Source organism: Haliotis asinina, chromosome 16, assembly GCF_037392515.1.
Source record: "Haliotis asinina isolate JCU_RB_2024 chromosome 16, JCU_Hal_asi_v2, whole genome shotgun sequence".
NCBI classification, from domain to species: Eukaryota; Metazoa; Mollusca; class Gastropoda; order Lepetellida; family Haliotidae; genus Haliotis; species Haliotis asinina.
The window spans coordinates 40,898,761-40,917,474 of record NC_090295.1 but is presented as its reverse complement, the minus strand read 5'-3'; the positions used below and the strand labels follow the sequence as shown (position 1 = coordinate 40,917,474).

General features: G+C 37.9%; 2 protein-coding genes across 7 annotated transcripts in view; one reads left to right on the top strand and one right to left on the bottom strand.

Moving 5' to 3' along the window:
• Nucleotides 1-70: 70 nt before the first annotated feature.
• On the bottom strand, nucleotides 71-14,516 carry LOC137267892 (inhibitor of growth protein 4-like). Its single transcript, XM_067802337.1, has 7 exons — nucleotides 14,451-14,516; nucleotides 12,868-12,939; nucleotides 9,681-9,847; nucleotides 8,258-8,369; nucleotides 7,621-7,705; nucleotides 7,014-7,164; nucleotides 71-5,535 (listed from the first exon to the last, which is right to left on the bottom strand). The coding sequence occupies exons 1-7, from the start codon at nucleotides 14,485-14,487 to the stop codon at nucleotides 5,434-5,436; spliced, it is 726 nt and encodes a 241-aa protein (XP_067658438.1). The 5' UTR covers nucleotides 14,488-14,516; the 3' UTR covers nucleotides 71-5,433.
• Nucleotides 14,517-16,398: 1,882 nt separating this feature from the next.
• The window catches only part of LOC137267870 (neuralized-like protein 4), a 35,900-nt gene continuing 33,584 nt past the window's right edge, over nucleotides 16,399-18,714 (top strand). For all 6 annotated transcript variants that reach the window (XM_067802309.1, XM_067802312.1, XM_067802310.1 and 3 more), the window contains exons 1-2: nucleotides 16,399-16,569; nucleotides 18,139-18,493. In XM_067802309.1, coding sequence (XP_067658410.1) covers nucleotides 16,399-16,569; nucleotides 18,139-18,493 — 526 coding nt within the window. The remainder of the gene's footprint in view (nucleotides 16,570-18,138; nucleotides 18,494-18,714) is intronic.

Sequence of the window (18,714 nt, the reverse complement as noted above, 5' to 3'; positions counted from 1 at the left end):
ATGGTCACCTTAGCGCTAGTATCACTTTGAACAACCACCCCATGGTTCACAAAACACGTAAGACTGGATGTTCAATTATCAACATGTTTATACAGTGATATTTACAAATGTACAATGATCAACATTAAAATGAGAAACTGTACAAGTAAAACAACCTCCAGGCAACATGACAGATCAAAATAAGGATCTAAACACAGGAACTCTTTGTGACTTTCCCTGGACATCAGGGTGCTGATCTGTTTCAGCACAGCTGACAACATTGCCTCTCTTCCATTCCTGTAAAACCTGTTCCTTCAAATCATCTAAAAGTCGGAAAGAAATATGGAAAGAAGCTGAAGGAGGTCACAGACAGATTTATACATAAGTCTTGAAAATATACAAGTGAAAACATCTATCTGAGGATGCCTGAGTTCCTGTGGCACAGTTTGAAAACTATTGTTGGTATTTCAGCAACTCTGAGACAGGAAAATATAACAATGAGTAAAACTACAGATAAAAGACTTTTCATCATACTAGTATTTGGAAGGAAAGATACCAAAACTGAAAATATGATTTAGCTGTTGTAAAAAAATATCTTGCATGAGTGTCATTGGGAACTGATTGAGGAACAGTACTTTCCAGCAGCTATAATATAGCATTGTTTGTGAAACAACCCACCTATTGGTAAAAGTCTTTGTTCTGCCTTGACAAATATGAGGAATGTAACTTTTATGAGGGCACATCAATTCAGGTATTTTTGAACAGACAAACATGTATATTCTTTCTGAATCCACCAAGACGACTGTAACTAAACATTCAGGACAATATGTATGTGTGTGTGTGTGCACGCATGTGTGCACCCCTGCACCACCCAGAGCTCAGGATCTGCCTATGTAACTCTATCCTTTAACAATTTTCCCCTTGAATATTCCCCCTTAAATATCCAGTAGCTGAGATCAACTGAGTCAAAACATTCCTGGAGTCTCATTACATTCACTTATGCAACACAGGTAGTTTTCTGACAAGCTGCCCAAGACAAGCCTCAAATGAACATTTTCAAAAGGCTACTAATAATTCATGTAAATAGTAAGCCTTCTTTGACTAAAACACTTGATGGGGGTTGTGTAGATAACTATGAGATTGCTGCCCCAATTAAGTGCAAAAGAACGTTATTCAAATGCACTTTTGCCCTATTTTGCTAAAAGAAAACAAGTAAAATAACTCACATCCTAATCCAGTTTACACCATCCGGACACACCAACGGAACACCATCTCCAAAGGTTGATAACCCAGATTTTCCAAGTTTATCGACTTTTCCCCAGCACCTCAGTTGAATCAAAGCCACATTCCTTGTCTCATCGCATTTTAATTTGAAACCACATTTAACTGTCACTAACACAGCTGTCTTCATTTACCAAAAGTATTACCTTCTGACCAGAAGATATAGAACATCTTTAATACACGAACATTTAGAAACATGAAATTTTAAGTTTGATACATCACTAGGAAATTCTGACTGCAATACACGGTGATCAAGTTATGCTAAAAGTCATGTTTGTTATTTATATTACTGGAGAAACCACAGTGGCATAGTAACATGCTGACACAACAATCAGTAGCGGGAGGTTCAACAGACTTCACCCACTAACTGCCAACTTGACAAAGCAATAAACTCGGACAGTTGCATCAGTGCTGGTCAGCCATCTGCCCTCCACAAACACTGCAGGGAAACACAAAAAACTGAATGTCCAGGAGAAACACGTAACAGTATAGACCACTTCCACTACCAAATCACTAAAATGCTATAACCCAGCTTCATGAGGGCTTGTGATGGTAACATGAATCCAGAAACAAGGTTTGAGGAGGCAGATTCTAATGTGCACATATGAAAGTAATGGTCAGACAGGAAATCTTGAGAGATTTGGTTATTCTTATGATGGGGAACCAGATGTCACTGGGGTGAGATCAAACATGTACACAAACATATCAAACAACATACAGTCATCAGTCAGAAACGACTGAAGTGTACAGGAAATTGTTTTCTATCCACATGTAAAAGAATAATTTTGACAAACATTTGAACTGTGATCATGCTCTAACTTCTCCACCTGGATCTAGATTTTCGAAGTTTTTAGCGCTAAGACAGTCATAAGATAATGTTAATATGGCACTTATGAGTATCTCAGTGCTAAAGAGCTTAAACTATCTAGGCCCTGGCACCTGTTACAAAGCTAACATAGCACCATGACTGATGTACCTCCTATACTGTACCACAGACTTACGACAGTCACAGCACTATGACAGTTTTGTAAAATGGGACCCTGGAGAGTACAAAACTGCACTCATCTTATGAGTAGCGAAAGTGTCTTAAATAGATAAGTTAGATAACTAATGTTCTATAACTAGACACAACTGAGTATGCAGATGATATAGGAGGATACAGAGACAAATAAATACTGCACTGTTAATGAACACCATGTTCACCCTTGCAGCAGTTGTGTATTGGTATTACACAGGACTAGAGGCCCCTTGGCTGTTTCAACATCACTCTTGCAGCGTCGGTCCTCACACATTGAGTGAAACAAACAGTCTGGTAAAATACTGATAGATTGTAACTTTGAAAAAAAGAACTGCCCTATAGATGCAACTATTATACAGACATCATTTTCAGCAACACTCTCTTAACATATCCTGTATGTATTGTTGTGCCACCCAGAAAGGGGAACAGTTAAATGTATGTTCAACACAATATGACATTCATATCTACTGTGGATGTCTATTTATGTCTTGTATTTAATTTTCTGTAGAATTTTCTGGAGCTGAAGCTGTCAGTAAACAAAGTGCTTGTGGTAGAAGCTTGACACGTCCATTACCACACAATAAAAACTAGCTGTCAGTAAATAACGTGCTTGTGGCAGAAGCTTGGCACGTCCATTACCAGACAATAACTAGGAATCAAAATTAACATTAATTCTTAACATAAAAACAGTTCAGCTTTCAAACTTTCAATACTGGATAAAAGCAAACTGCAAGCTCATTTAGTGTACAAGTTAAAAAACCCAACAGTTTTCATGGAACACAAATGAAATGAACACATGCAATATGTTGCAAATAAAATGGTGGAACAGAACCTATAATATATATACAGAGTACTGGCTAAAAATGTTAAAACATCAACAACATTTTGAAAATTGCTCATAAGTCAGTACATAAATTCAACGTGAAATATTAACATGAAAACTTCAACTATGCTATGACTGGTAACCAGGACGATCAACACACCTCACTCGTACTACAAGACGCCTCTGCACAGACAACAGGGACAATGTGTCTTGTTACTATGACCCACAGTGAGCATGCAGACAAATGTCTGCAAACTCTCAGGAAATGACTGAAGTCAAGATTGCAAAATTTTGTGAATATGTATGAATAATTAGCAAGTATTATTCAAGAAATGAAAAATATTGGCACTTCATGCAAGGAGGACATATTGTTACTGATCTTGACAATGCATACAGCCACAGTACACTAATAACACAGATAATACAATGTCCCAGCAGCCTCTGGCAATGTGTAAGCTATAAGAACCAAGACGATCAAGGACCTGTTTCCTTCTCTTCACAAGAAACATCTCTGTTTCATAAGTGGACCGAACTAATGTTTGCTTGAAATTATGTCAAACCAGATATTGATGGTTCTTACAAAAGTCCTAACAACTGTCTTGCAAACGTTGAACTACTGGTGTTAAAACAGTCACAATGTGACAGGTCACAATAGCACTAGTATTTACACTCACACACATACAGAAGCTATGACAATATAGGTTGTGCTCCAAATGTTTCATGTGATTGAGACAACTACAGAATGTACAACTCGGACAACAATCGCATGTCCCAGCACTCATGTACACAGAGATGCCAACCCTATTTTGGGACTAAGTGTAATACTGGGCGTCAAAAAGTCTAATGTAGACCCAAAAAGTGTAATACTTGTCTTCTGGTTGCTTTGATATAGTGCATGTTTTCACAAAAGGAATATTCTGGACAGAAATACATGTCAGCAATCATTATGAATCTCCATGCATCAAAAAATATTGGTCAGTTGACACAAGATACTTATTTATTAACAAATACATTGGAATGAGCGTGATTCTAAGAATAAGCGATTTCTATCAGTGTAAGGCCATTGCTTACACAACTGTCCACTTTATTCATTTTCCTTAAACTAGTAGAAAAACATAATTTTTGCATATTATGTGTAATGGAGTAATAATTTGGTCAAAATCGTAATAATTACGCCAAAAGTGTAAGGGTTGGAATCTCTGTGTACAAGATGTGAAATCCATATGGGCATAAAATCAATTCATCGAGAAGAGAACATCTGAATGCCATAATGTCATTTGCTGAGGCACACTGTAAAGTGCTAAAATCTCACAGGTTAGGAATGATTTGGGATGCATGAACAGTTTGCAACCCTCAACAGGACCCACACTTAACTGGGTCATTGTGTCACAATTCATTGAAAATACAAAAATAGATCAGACTGAGTAATGATATAATAGTGTAATACGTCTTCAACCTGTTACTGGGCTGTCGTATATTTTGACCTCTAATGAACAAAGAATAACTCTCAAGCAGGCAAGACAATATCACTTCAATCATGTCTCCCTGGATGTGAGAATAACAGGCACTGACCGACTCACTGGATGCAAACTACAGAGATTTTTGTTCAGGTGAGTAGATATTTGTTATTATCAACATTTTGCATAATCCTATACACATGATCGAGTTCTGAGATGAAGGAGTTATCTCCCTTAGCACCTCTGGGCGGCATCTGCATCAGCTAAAAAAACAGGACAAAAACTATAAAAATAGGAATGATCAGTCAAATTAACTTGATGTAACTGCTACAAATCTGAACATGATCAGTGTGATACAAGAAGATTCTGTGAATATTTTAGACATAACTGAATGGAATGTTTGAGTTACAACGAACAGCCATATTACAGAAATGTTACTACTTCATCACTTAAGGTAATAAACACTGCAATGCAAGGTAAACAAGACTAGAATAACATCACTAAAACTGCAGCAGAGCAAAACTTATTCATCACATATGCTTTTCTCACATTGCCATGGTAACTCAAAATCTCCACAGAATCAAACCACGCTTACATAACACTTACATATTTTTTAATTTAACATTCATCAGCAAACCAAAATATCTCTTTGAACCAAAGCTGATAAAAAGTAGGAAAAAAATATGAATCATATTTTCTTTCATCTAAAATCTCTCTTCTCACTCAGGTCATTCCACTGTCCTGTGATCTGGACAACTTGGCACACTGTTCAGTAGAGAGACGTTAGCTTGCTCTCTCCATAATGTGAAACATTAAAATCTGAGACTCAAATAAAACTGAACCAATGCTGATATCATGTGAACAAAGTTTGGAGATCATTTCTTCTTTCTTTCTTCTTGACAACGGGGACAATACCACTTTCCCTTCGGTTTGGTGGTCAGTCCCACACAGGCAAAGTGGAACCACTCGATGGGACACTGCAACAGAATCAACTGGGTTTACAATACTCAGCAGATTGAAGCACTCAACTGGACACTGTAAATACTTTAGTTTGCCAGTTGGCCCTCAGGGCCTGCTGCCGCCTGCAGGTTTTAAAATCTACAACTATTGAATGAAAACTGCAGGTCCGTTTTGTTAAAATCAAAGCAATAAAATAATTAGACTACACTTTACATTTTCAAAAAATGTTTCTACAAAATCAATTGGTGAATGATATGGTGCAGAATTTTTAAAAGGCTGGAGTTGGCATTCCTATGCGCTAACCTCTGAAATACCAAGAAATGAAACTATGTTATCATAACATGAAGAATTATGGCTGATTCCCAAACAATAATGAAGAAAAAAATACGGAGTAATTCCAGTTGAAAAAGAACACAGATAATATACTGGCCACAGCCTGTGACAGGGCCCTGCAAATATTTGAAATTGCCAACACAGTAACACAATAACAACCACCGCTGGGCCTCTACGCCAGCAAGTATTTCGAACGTTTTCAAAAACCTTAAAATGTGGAAGTATAAATTTGGATAGCATTTTAGATACTGAAAATGATTACACCGATGCCTTCCATCAAAAGACAAATGGTCTTTCAGGCCATAAAAAGACTTTCAGGTTGGGTTTCCTCACTTAACTGGTCCACACTAACAGAGGACCATGGTAAGGTAGTTACTCAGGGGTTAAAAAATCCCACTGCCTGATGCCTGGGACAAGTTAGTTTTCATTCCCGGCAATCAAATAATGGTATCTTAACTGTCTATTGGCCACTACATAATTTCTGCTTATGATTTATGCGAAGAGTTATTTTCTTTGCTATTTGTCACTTCTCGATAAATAGTCCAGTAAACATAACATCAAACAACATGTTGATTTATGCTATCATAATTACATCATCATGACTGTCAATCATGGTAAGTCAGGGTGAGTCTAAACTTAGCCAGGGCATGTTACTTTCTTAAAATCACTTGCCCTGTGGCAAGTCGCATTTTTTTATAAAAAAAATTAACTCCTAGTTACTACAGTGTACCACATGCCATATTTTGGGATAAATCGCATTGCGTGTGGCTGAATAGTTGTGCATTCATAATACAGAGTAGTCTGTATTGTGGGTGAGGAAGTCTTATGATTTGATATTGCATGACAACACTGGCAAGTCACTAATGTGTGCTGAAGAGATGTTCTAGAGGACAAACTTTGCTGTTACTTGACCAGATATCTATCTAACAGTAACCCCTGAGAAGAAGACACCTCTCAGTTTAGGATGAAAAAGCCCACTCTTGGCTTACATTACACAGCTTCTATGAATGGGATGTCAGATCTTTACCAACAGAGGTTTGTATCTGGGCAACAGATTTGATATTAGAAATACGGCCACTTTAGAAACGTATGACCAACTAATCCTCCCCACAAGCCCCCTCCCTTTACATGGTGCCTTGTGTTACATGACTGCTCTACTCACATCTGTGTTGTCACATCCAATCATCTCTCCATATGATACTTGGTGACACAGGCAGTAGGTAGGCTCGTTAGGGTCAACTGGCATGTCCAGGACGTCGGACGGGTGGGTGATCGATGGGAATGGAGGAAGAGGTGGATCTGCTTCAACTGGCCTGAAACAAAATCACACAATATAAAGATACAAGTCCTGTTGTTTACCACTAATATTCAAAGGAAAGGTTGAGTCTGGTACTAGCTCTAAATTGTTCTGTAATTCAATATAAGAGAAATATTTGTTCAATTAAACCTTATATAAGTGAATACCAAGGTAATTCATTTACCTTCAACAATCCATACATGTCATAAGAAGTGACTAACATGCTAGTCTGGTGCTCATGATGTCAATCAACAGTTTTTCTGGTACTGACAGCTTTCCCATAGCCTGATTATTCATCATGAGCACAACGTAAAGAAACAATACTAACAAACCAATTAAACCTGAAAATCAATCCCTCCAAACTTGTACTCTTGGGTGTCAAAAGGAGTTGTCTCCCCTTGCAATGTCAAGATTTCTGTTCGAATGCAAACGTTAATATATTATACATGAGTTTTTAAATAAATGATCTTACAATAATTGTCCTTTCTTCTTTTTCTTCTTAGGAATTTCATCTTCAAATTCTTCTTTCTTCTTCCGCTTCTTTTCCTTGTCTTTGTCTGGAAACAAAGATCTTAATGTTAATGGTTTCTCTCTCCAAAATGGTTAACAAGAAATGACCCCAAAAGCAGTGGCGGTCCGATTAATTGAAGCAACTGAAGATTGGTCGCTATCACCAGACAACCAATCATGTCACCATCAAGTATTTAATGGGAAACATGGGATTACGGGGGTTCAAAAATATTTTGAAAAGCCATTTCCCGAAGGGCAAGTGACTTCAAGAAAGTAGATCGTTCTCACTAATTTTTCACTTGCCCTGATTTCAAGACACAATGCATAATGTTAATGTTCAGTGGACTATTGATCGAAGAGTGATAATTTCACTCTCTACTAGTTCTACATTATTATTAGTGCTAACTTTAATAACTTTATTACAGGCAGGTATGAAAAGAAATCCAAGATTATTTGCAGTTTGAAACCATAAGTGGAAATTATCTAGTACTCCACAGACAAGTAAGATACCATTATTTGACTACCCGAAATGAAAGCTGACTTGTCCCGGGCGTCAGGTGATGGGATTTTTGAACCCCTGGATTAGTCAAATTGCTTACTTTTCTTGCCCATATCATGATCATGGCCTCGTGAGCTAGATGAGGTCTTGTCCTTCAGATCAGCCTCAAATCTGGCCAGATCAGCGTCCAACTTTCTGATGTGTTTGTCCACCTACAATACAGACACAGGTCACAGGTACACTTAGTAAAACAGTAACATGCACACTACAGGCCAATGAAGACATCAATCTACTGAAATGTTTTGTGCTTTACTATAAAAATACTATTACTCATGAACATGTAGAAACTGTTTCTCAGTCAAAGAATGAGTCATTATGGGTTTACACAGCTCCTAGCAATGTTCCAGTAATATCACGGTGAGGGAAAAAATTTGGTTTCAAACATTGTACCCATAACACTTAAAGCACTAGGATGCCCCACTGTTCTGAAGAGGATGTCAGTTACTTTAGTTCATAAATTTGACAAGTGAAAAACAATAGCCAAAACGCACCTTTTCAAGAAACATGAACATTGCATCAAAACGCAACTGTCACGCCTCGTGCATTTTTTCAGTTTTTGCATGTGCAGGGTCGTGTATATGCGCTTTGGACGGCGAGTTGTAGGGTTGAAAAATAGAGTGTGGATCTGCACTGTTGTAAATTAAGACAAATAGTTGCCATATTCGGGCATTGTTCATAGGTCGAAACATAGCTGTGTAAATTCAGATAACTTACCTAGTTTATGTAGTTTGATAAAAGGTGTCAATATTAAGTTTGGTGGACGGAGTGGTCAAAGGTGTAATTTTTCAGTTTGGTGGTCGGAGTGGCAATAACATTGTTTGGTTACCATTTCGTTGAGCACATTTTTTCATATTTTGCATTTACAAAGTTTGTTTAACAAATCCACTGCTCTTCTAGCCATCAAAGAAAATGCAAGACAAGGGGTACATTTAGAAGTGGTCCCACACACGGAACCTCAAACGACAAACTACAGTAACATAACAAACTCAGGGGGACAGTTAACCTTAGTAAACATGACAATCCAGATTAGAATTGCTCTTCAGTAGCCCATGCTTATCACAAGTGGCAACTAATGAGATCGGGTTGGTTAGGCCCGCTGACTTGGTTGACGCATGTCACAGTATCCCAATTACGTAGGTTGAAACTCATGCTGTTGATCAGTGGATTGTCTGGTTCAGACTTGATTGTTTACAGACTGCTGCCATATGGCTAGAATACTGCTGAATGCAGCATAAAACTAAACACACTTAACAACTCTAGTTTGTTAAACATGTAACTGTAGTTAAAACCATATACAGATCATTATCTGTCAGTTCATTAGACGTGTATTTGTAAGTAACAGTTCAGTGTATATCCAACACCCCTCAAATCTACAAAACTTACATATCTTCGTACAAAGGAGGAGTATTTGCTGGCTCCTTCTACGTGTACTTGAGATAAAATTCTGACAGTGGTATAATTACCATCTCGTAGGTCTGCATAGCCAGCTGGACCTTGTCATCTCCAAATTCCTTGCTCTTGGAGAACAGCTTTGTGATGCTTTCCAGATGGTCTGTCCGTTTTTCCGGCAGCATACCACGAACATTGTCCAGATATTCCTCTGCCAGGTGGTCGATCTGCTTCAGCAGCTCTGTCAACACACAAAGATCAACAAATGTGATGTGTGAAAGCTGAAAACAAACTGGCACTAACCCAATAGTCATTCAAAAAGCAGTTTTACTAAGAATGTGAAACTGTCCTCCCTCGATGGACAATCTAGATGAAAAGTTCACATGATTTTGATCAGATTCAGAAAAATGAATTGCTATGAAGTTCTTATTGAACCACGAGTGTAAGGGGTGCTGTAATCATGTGAATTTGTTCTATCAATGCAAAGTTTCAAACCGAAATCTAAAAATCTAGTGCAAAGGTAAGTGGTAAGTGATATTTAAATCACCCTCTCGACAGCAGTATAACTGTTGCTACTTTGAAAATGGGACTTTAAAAATCTGTAATTTGGATCTGGGACACCTTCAGACAAATATCCTCTTGGACATGAGGTGTAGACATATTCTTTCTGTTCATGGAAATCATCTGTTACAGCAAATTATGGCATCTTCATCACAAGTGGCTGGAGCAGGGTGCTACTGCTAAGCTGTAGCCAAGGGAAATAAGCCTGAAGAATCCTGTGAAGACTTGAAGGTTACACACATCCTCCGGCCTCATCAGTGAGCAAATAAATATGCTGACTCACTATATTGATTTTTGAACTGCAGTGCACACAGATGCTTCTGGAAGTCTTATTGTTGGGACCCTGAGTCATACCACTGGTAGTAACTAGACCTGACAAGCCATGTTAGTGAAAAAATAACATTTTATTAAAAGAAAAAAGGAAAAAATGCAGTTGCTGCGTATAGGTAATATTATTATAACGTCAATGTTATTTCTTATCATCCTCTAGAATGCCATATTCAAAGCAGTGCTGTCAAACTAAACACATTAGCTTCTTCACTTTTATGTTTATTCATCATATGTCATATATCACCTGCATAAAGACATAACATGAATTAAACTTTACACTTGACTGACTTGAAAACTCGGGTCCAATATGGAAGCAAAGCTGGTCAAAATAAAGAATTGTTGCAGATAAGAATATTACAGAATGTTACAGAATATTGACCTCTAAGTAAGCCTTAAGTAATAACCCTTACTATGACAGACTTAACGGTCACATGCAACCAAAAAATCAAACATAATTAAAACACATCTATCACTTATTCATGACATAAAATATACATTGCTGCTTTTAAAAAAACAAATAAACAAAATTATAAGCCCATAATCGTGATTCAAAAGTGCAATATTTTGTGCTTGGGCTTACTTCCCCCGAAACGAAGCCCTCGGGAGACCGAACCCAGTCATAGCGGGTGGATATGCACTGAGGTGCAACGACGGCTTCTGATTGGCTGTTTCATTTGCTGATATGCTGAGGGTTCATTGTGTGTACAGAAAGATGATCTGTTTGATGGGCATTTTAGAAGTATAGCCAGTCACAAAAAAGTAAGATTCTTTATGGATAACAACTTTTTTTGTGTGTACTTGATGCGTCATTTCAGTATGGATTCATATACTGTTGTCAAACAAAATCATATACACTAAAAGAAGTCGTTATCCACGAAGAATGTATATAGAGATGTTGGGTTTGGAAAATACATGTTCTCTGAATTTGCGCTCAATCCAATCAAAAATCATGTCAGTAGAGTGAGTGAGTGAGTGAGTTTAGTTTTACGTCGCACTTAGCAATATTGCAGCTATATGGCGACGGTCTGTAAATAATCGAGTCTGGACCAGACAATCCAGTGATCAATAACATGAGCATCGATCTGCGCAATGGGGAACCGATGACATGTGTCAACCAAGTCAGCTAGTCTGACCACCCGATCCTGTTAGTCGCCTCTTACGACATGTCAGTAGAGATGGTAAACTACTACGTGGCTGGAATCTGTCATTCGTCCAAGTACAAAGCAGGACTTGAAACTGACAAGAGTTTGCACCAGTTTCTGTCAGATCCAGTCATACGAAAAAAATGAATGTAGTTTGTTTGCAATCCATAGACATAAAAACATGTCATGTGTATGACACGTGCCTAATTACATAATGTGGCAGACACGGGACTTGGGTGCACGAGTCATAAATCAACTTGTTTTCTTTATGTCGTATAGTCTATAGTCTGATAGGTGTTAAGTTCAAATTGCACATGGTCAATGATTGAAGCTGTGTATTGCATGTTGTCTTTAGCAGACGGGCAGGCAGACATATAGGTGTGAATAAACCAGACACTGAGCTTTCTCTGTGACAGAAGCTGCTTACCACAATCAACAAGTTTTATACGTAACAATTAGATTATTTACTTGTTTATGTACACAACCAAGATTAGACTACAGCTCACGAACTCATGCACGCATACTGTTTCAAGCTCCGCGAACCTATTCACTGCGCATGCGTTATGGACGCAGCGCAGCACAGCTGTTGAAACCAGTTTTCCCCCCAGCGCTGGATGGAATTTAGTAAAACGTTTGAACTCTGATTTCGCGGGCTTTTTTTTTTCATCGCGTTTTTTTCAACTTTATAGGTTGAATTGGCATCTTTTATGATTTGTTTCGGTAAGTGCATACCGAAAGGTACCAGAATCTGCAAAAGTGTGTTTTACGTTGCATGTTACCTCTGAATAAGATTCAAGTGCAGGAAGTCAGGAACATTCCTGGGTCAATCTATTTGGTGTCAAGGACGTCATTTTGGGTAGCCCAATCCATGAGCACTACTGTTGCCCACACTACCATGACCTGTTGAGGTCATATCACTGGACTCTTGGAAACCTTATGTGGATATAGATGGCGGCATCAAATACTAGTTTGAGGAAAGCCAACCCCCTCACACACTACGTTTCACTATATTTCATACCACAAAACAAGTGTCAGAGGTGACAAATGAAAGTTTAAAGATTCAAGCAGGGATTCTTTCTTGTGACCAACAAGACTAGCAACGAAAAATATCTGTGTACACATTTGACTCATAAAGACACATTTCATTGAAAAGAATTCTCCAGGTTGGCAAAATCAACATACTACGAAAAGATCCTCAGCTTTACAGACCACATTAAACTATCCTTACCCTGCGACCTCTGATCCAGATCTCTCATAAGGTTGAAATTTCTCTGAAGCTCTGATGGTAAGGACTCAAGACCTGAAAGATAATAATACTGTCTGTATCTCCATGCATCCCAAAATGGACAGATAATGAAACTGCGTGTCTTAGTCATACTGCAGCACAGAGCTTCAAATTTCAAGTTAGAACTATTCACAAAGTGAGGAAAATACAAAAGTGATATTTCTTAAATGTGATAATGTCTGACAAGGACTGATTTCAAAGTTAACATGGGATCATTGGTTGCATATCCAACATTTCCTTACTGGCTAAAGGAAGTTCAGTTCGTAATAACAGTTCACATGTGACATTTCCCAAATTATAATGAAGTTTCTTAAAACTGGTATATTACACGAAAGAAGTTAAGAACCACTTGATTATTTCATATTACAGCCAGTTTATATATTTTGTTATACCATGGAACACAGAAGTACTTTCATTGAAGCAATCATGAAATCTGTGCGAACAATAATGATCATATTGAGAAGTAGTGGTGCTGTATTCTAAAGGCGCTACCACAACATCTCGTTGCCAATTACCAATACCATTCACAGAATTCTCATGTTTCCTGTATGAACCTTGATATTAATCATTTTGAAGGTCAGGACCTTTTGGACTATATGTCAAGGTAAAATCATGGAAATCTGTTTTAATGAACTAAGTGACTGTTCTGAAGGATTACTTTTGAATTTAAAATAGAGTCCAAGAAATTATTACCTAGGTATGTTATGCAGCTACCATCATTACTCTCAGGATTGAAGGGAGCTAACAAATATTCTAGGAAATGCATGAGAATCGACTCAAACTTCAAATAAAAAGTATCCATCTCTTAATCTACACCGTTCCTCCACAGATTAGATTTATCTATAAGGGGCCAGTTCCACATCATTGGCAAGAGTATAGCAATACTCTATATATGTTCAATCACCCATTCCTGTGTGGTTTCACCTGCCCAGAATACAGTTTTAATGGTGCAGCACCTGTCATCCACCACCCTTTACCGTGTTTACGATCCTAAGGGTTTGGGTTTGGGGAAAGGGCTTAGGATTAGGGTTTGGTGTCCTTTCCGATCTTCCTAACTAAACTGAAAAAGTGCGCCCGGTAAAGTGTAGTACTCCCTTTCACCCGCCTTACAAATATAAGATGTACAATGTTTACATGGCTTACGATAACGATCGCGTTCAGACGTATTTGGCAGGCTTCCAGAAAGCAATAAAGTAACAGTAAACTCATTCAAATCGAATGTAATAGGGCATTATTCTTATATGCGTTTCATATGAGGGGTAGTCAAGGTACCCATTTATCATATTGTAATGTTCTGTCTAATACTTTTCCTAAAGTTCTCAGACGATGAAAAAAGTGACATATTGCGCCAAATTTTAAGATCGACGCGGGTCCATTTAAAAACTTTTGACACTGCCTTTTTCACAAAGACAACAATTTTTCAGCGCACATGGGACAAAAATGACAAATAAAGTGTGTTATCGTGTGTTGTGTTTTAATTATACTAAATATCACTGAACAACAACCGATGACAGATGAATACTTACTGTCCAAATAATGCTCCAAATACATTGCAGTCGCCATTTTTCTGGAGCAAGTGTCAAGGCCGAGTGAAGTTTGATATAATGTATTCCTAACGTCAACCGTTATATGAGATACCGTTATACGTTTTGCTGCTGACAATATAACAGTCTAAACAGCACAAGCAACACCTGTGTTCTTCGGGATTATTAAAGTTCTGAATTATTTTATTGTACATATTTACTTTCATATCAAAATGACTATAATGTCATTGGTCGATATCCTTCTGTTTAACATATGCTCAGTTACATAACATTGCTTAAAATGCATGAACTTCTGTGTTACATGTTGTTTAGATTGACTTACACGTGGAAACGTGTATGAAAACTGCATGCAGGTTTTAAAATGCCCTTGTCTTATTGACTGTTCCCTCGTGTTGAACAAATGCACAGGTGTTTTGAGGTATTTCTTTATTTTGCCGCTTAAAGTGAGATAAATTGTTTTTTTTCATTCATTCATTCATTCATTCAACTGAATTGGAACTAAATGTGCGTTATATAAAGGTGTGTGTGGGGTGGGGGGGTGGTGGGGGGGGTAAGTCTGAAGGGACTTAAATCATGCACTTAAGACACTTGGACAACACCCGTGCAAATACCATATCAAACACACTGGTAACAACAAAAAATTAATTCCAACCAGTGTGTATCGGAGTTCCATCCTTCCATTATATGCACTTTACACAACAGATGAATTATTTGTGGGCTGAAAGCTGCCGCTTGAATACCCGTGGTATCGTTTTTCTCAAGTGTTGTTTTAGGGCGGTTTCAGCAAGTTCTCGTGCAATGACGACGGGAGACACCAGAAACAGACTTTGCACACAGTACTAATGCATGGAAGAGACCCTGAAAAGTCTACATCACCTCCCCAGTGAGTATTTGGGGTCGGACCAAATGAAATATACATGCTGTGTTTGTCTCTCTCCCAATCCAATTATTTCCCTCCTTGTAAAGCTAAAGTCATAAATGACAGAAAAGAATGCGTTTCAGGGACTGTGAGAGAGTTAAATAAAACTACTTTGCAGCGTATGACAGACAGACATTTATCCCGTAACAGGGCTCCGGCCCTGAATACAGTCATCATACTACGTAACACATCAGCGCATATTAAGGTATATAAAGTTTGTGTTTCTTGTTTATATGATATTATATCAATAAACATACATCTTCATCCTATCCATATTTTCACTCTGTAGGATAGTTATAAAATTTATAATTGTGTGGAAGTTATTAAAATATTTCTTAATATATTTATTCCCGATACTAGAGTAAGCTTCACGCGCATAAAATGCATGCCATTAGATTTATAATACAGACAGAACCTTTCATTATAGTTAATATCAGAATATATGCCCCTTTCAGCGGCTAGTCTAAAAGTCTGAAATTGCAACATCTAAATCCAGCAAATATAATTTTTAACTTTCGAGGAAGCTCAACTGAAGTGTATGATTGCATAAAAAGTGCTATTTGTCGCATAAAATAACTGAGATCGGGTGTCTCTCTCGACCTACATACGACCTAGTTGATAGTATTGATATTATCCACATAGGCATACCAAAACAATGAGAAAGAGAAAGAGAAAGAGAAAGAAGAATTTTGTGGAGGAAAAGCGTTGCAGATAATATACTCATATATGAATTATAACACCATATGTGTGATGTTGGACGTTTATTCATATCTAGATTTACATGTATTGCTAGTGTTTAGGCGATTGCTATACATATTTTTGCACTCTCAAACCAAATTATATACATTGGACAAAATGTTGTACTCCAACCAAAAGAAATATTTTGTCCATTTTAAACAATCATAATCCTTTCAAAGTGTTTCCCGTCTGTAAAATAATAGTGAGCGATAGAATATACGCGTGAAGACATTTTGCGTCTTTGTTTTGCTGGTTCATTGCTATTCCACCATAATGGCGGCGATGGCAGTGTTCCACAGCAGGACAGGGACACTTGTCACACTGAGCAATGGCAATCGCACCGCCCAGAGAAACCATCCCACTCAGGAATTTAACAATGGCGTTGTACTTAGTGCAGATCCGTTGCGGGATAACCAAATTTTTGAAGTCAAAATTGATAAAAAGGTTATTAATTTCTGCGTAGTGGTTGCCAAGTTTCAGCTTTGACTTTGACATTTTCACACACTGTTTTGTGTACAATGAAACTATTGCTCTCGGTTCAGCTCATTCCACGAATATTTTCAGTGTTGCAGTATTCGTTTTAATTTTATGAGCAAGAATATTGTAGCATGGTTTCCTGCGTTGGGAAAAAAAAGGATAAATCTCACGTGAAACTGCACTTTTTTGCGCATTGAAACTAAGGTGTTACCCAGAACCAGTCTTTCTCTTTGACAGCCTTTTCAGGATCTCTCCATTTTCCTTGCACATGCATGCCCATTTCGATTCATGAATACTTTGAGAGTATGTTAGGTCTTAGTACAAGTGGTTGACCAAGTGACTTCACTCACTTGCACATGTACTGGGGCGTACTGATCCAAGTCCAAATTTAGTGAAGGCCTCTTGCTGTCAAATAATCTAGTAAATAGTCACCTTGATAACGCACCATTCCACTGAAAGTGATGCAGTGAGCCAGTTTTGTCTTTTTGTATCAAAACTTTATGGCTCAGAATGCAGATGTCATGTTATTATGCATTTCTGTGTGTATTATCATTATTTCTCAACAGAATATCTCCTTGTGGTCCCCATGTTGTTCCAAAAGCTGATCACCATGGTAGCAGTGTGAATATAATATGCCACCATGCTGATTGTATGGCATTGACGGGTCGTAGACAATTCTCACCCGGACAGTACCCACCTGGACAATTCCCTCCCCAGAGTGAAAATAACACGAAGAACATAGTTCAGTTTCAACATTTATTCATTTTGGTGTAAATACCATAAAACAATATTTCATAAAAAACAACAATGGACTATTACTTTCTTCATCACATGCTTTAGTATGGTTGCACTATTCAGGTTTTATTGATCTCATGTAATGCACAACAAATAGTAGATTTTTCTTAAATAAGGAAGCATTACTTTGTGACATGCATAAGTTTACAGCAACTTTTCAACTTTTACTGATATTGACACGTTTACTGATGTTGGCAAGCCCTATAGTGTGAACTACTTTCAGTTCAAGTTCACTAATTGTAGTGTTGTGGACAATACTTCGAAGTCTACACACAGTCTGTTTGGGTATTCTTGCTATTTAAGTTCCAAAAGGCATATCTAAACATACATTCCTGTAAATTCTATTATAAAAGTTGTTTTTTTTTGTCTTGTATATGGGTGAACTAAACAAACAACACATTTCTACGGAGCTGAGCACATAAATATCTATAAATATGGGAAAGTTTGCCAAGTCAATCAACAAGATCAACATTCACAACTGTTAAAGAGAAATCCTAGACACACTGTCCATATAACAATTTGTCCAATATAAAATTATACTCAAGTGAATGGTTATGGACCATTTACTTTAATTTTGTAAATCAAATTTAAAATGTGTTTACAACTGTGAGATTAAGAAAAGATTCAAATTACACACAGTTACTTGAATCATATATGCCTCCAAGTCATTGCCCCAGTTTGAAAAAATACCTTTCCATTTCTGTTCATGACTTTCATCAAAGTTCTACTTTCCTTTCTCAGGTTAATTCTTGGAGTGGTTCTATAGAGATTGGTGTGACGACATGCGACCCCAACAACCTGAGCTTCCCCATCAGTGCCACAGGATTTCGGGAAGGCACATGGGTCATGTCTGGAAGCTCCATCCTCAAGGATGGACACTCCATGATCGAGGAGTATGGGCGGGACTTAGATCAACTATCGGAGGGAGATCGTGTTGGGGTGATGAGATCGGCTCAGGGTGTTTTACATTTCTATGTGAATGGAATGGACCAAGGCCCTGCTGCTACTGGTATTCCTACTAGAGTGTATGCTGTTGTGGATATGTATGGAAAATGTGCACAGGTGTCAATAGTGGACGCAAACAGCAGAGATGCAGGTAAAAGTCATAATACTGTAATGTTTAAATGACTTGGAGAACATTTTCCTTTTGGTTAATATAAAAACCTCAGACCCTTCATTTCCATAGGACCCATGAAGGTCCAAGGGTAGAAGAGGCCTTCAGCAACCCATGCTTGCCATAAAAAGGCCACTGTGCTTGTCGTAAGAGCCAACTAACAGGATCGGGTGGTCAGGCTTGCTGACTTGGTTGAGACATGT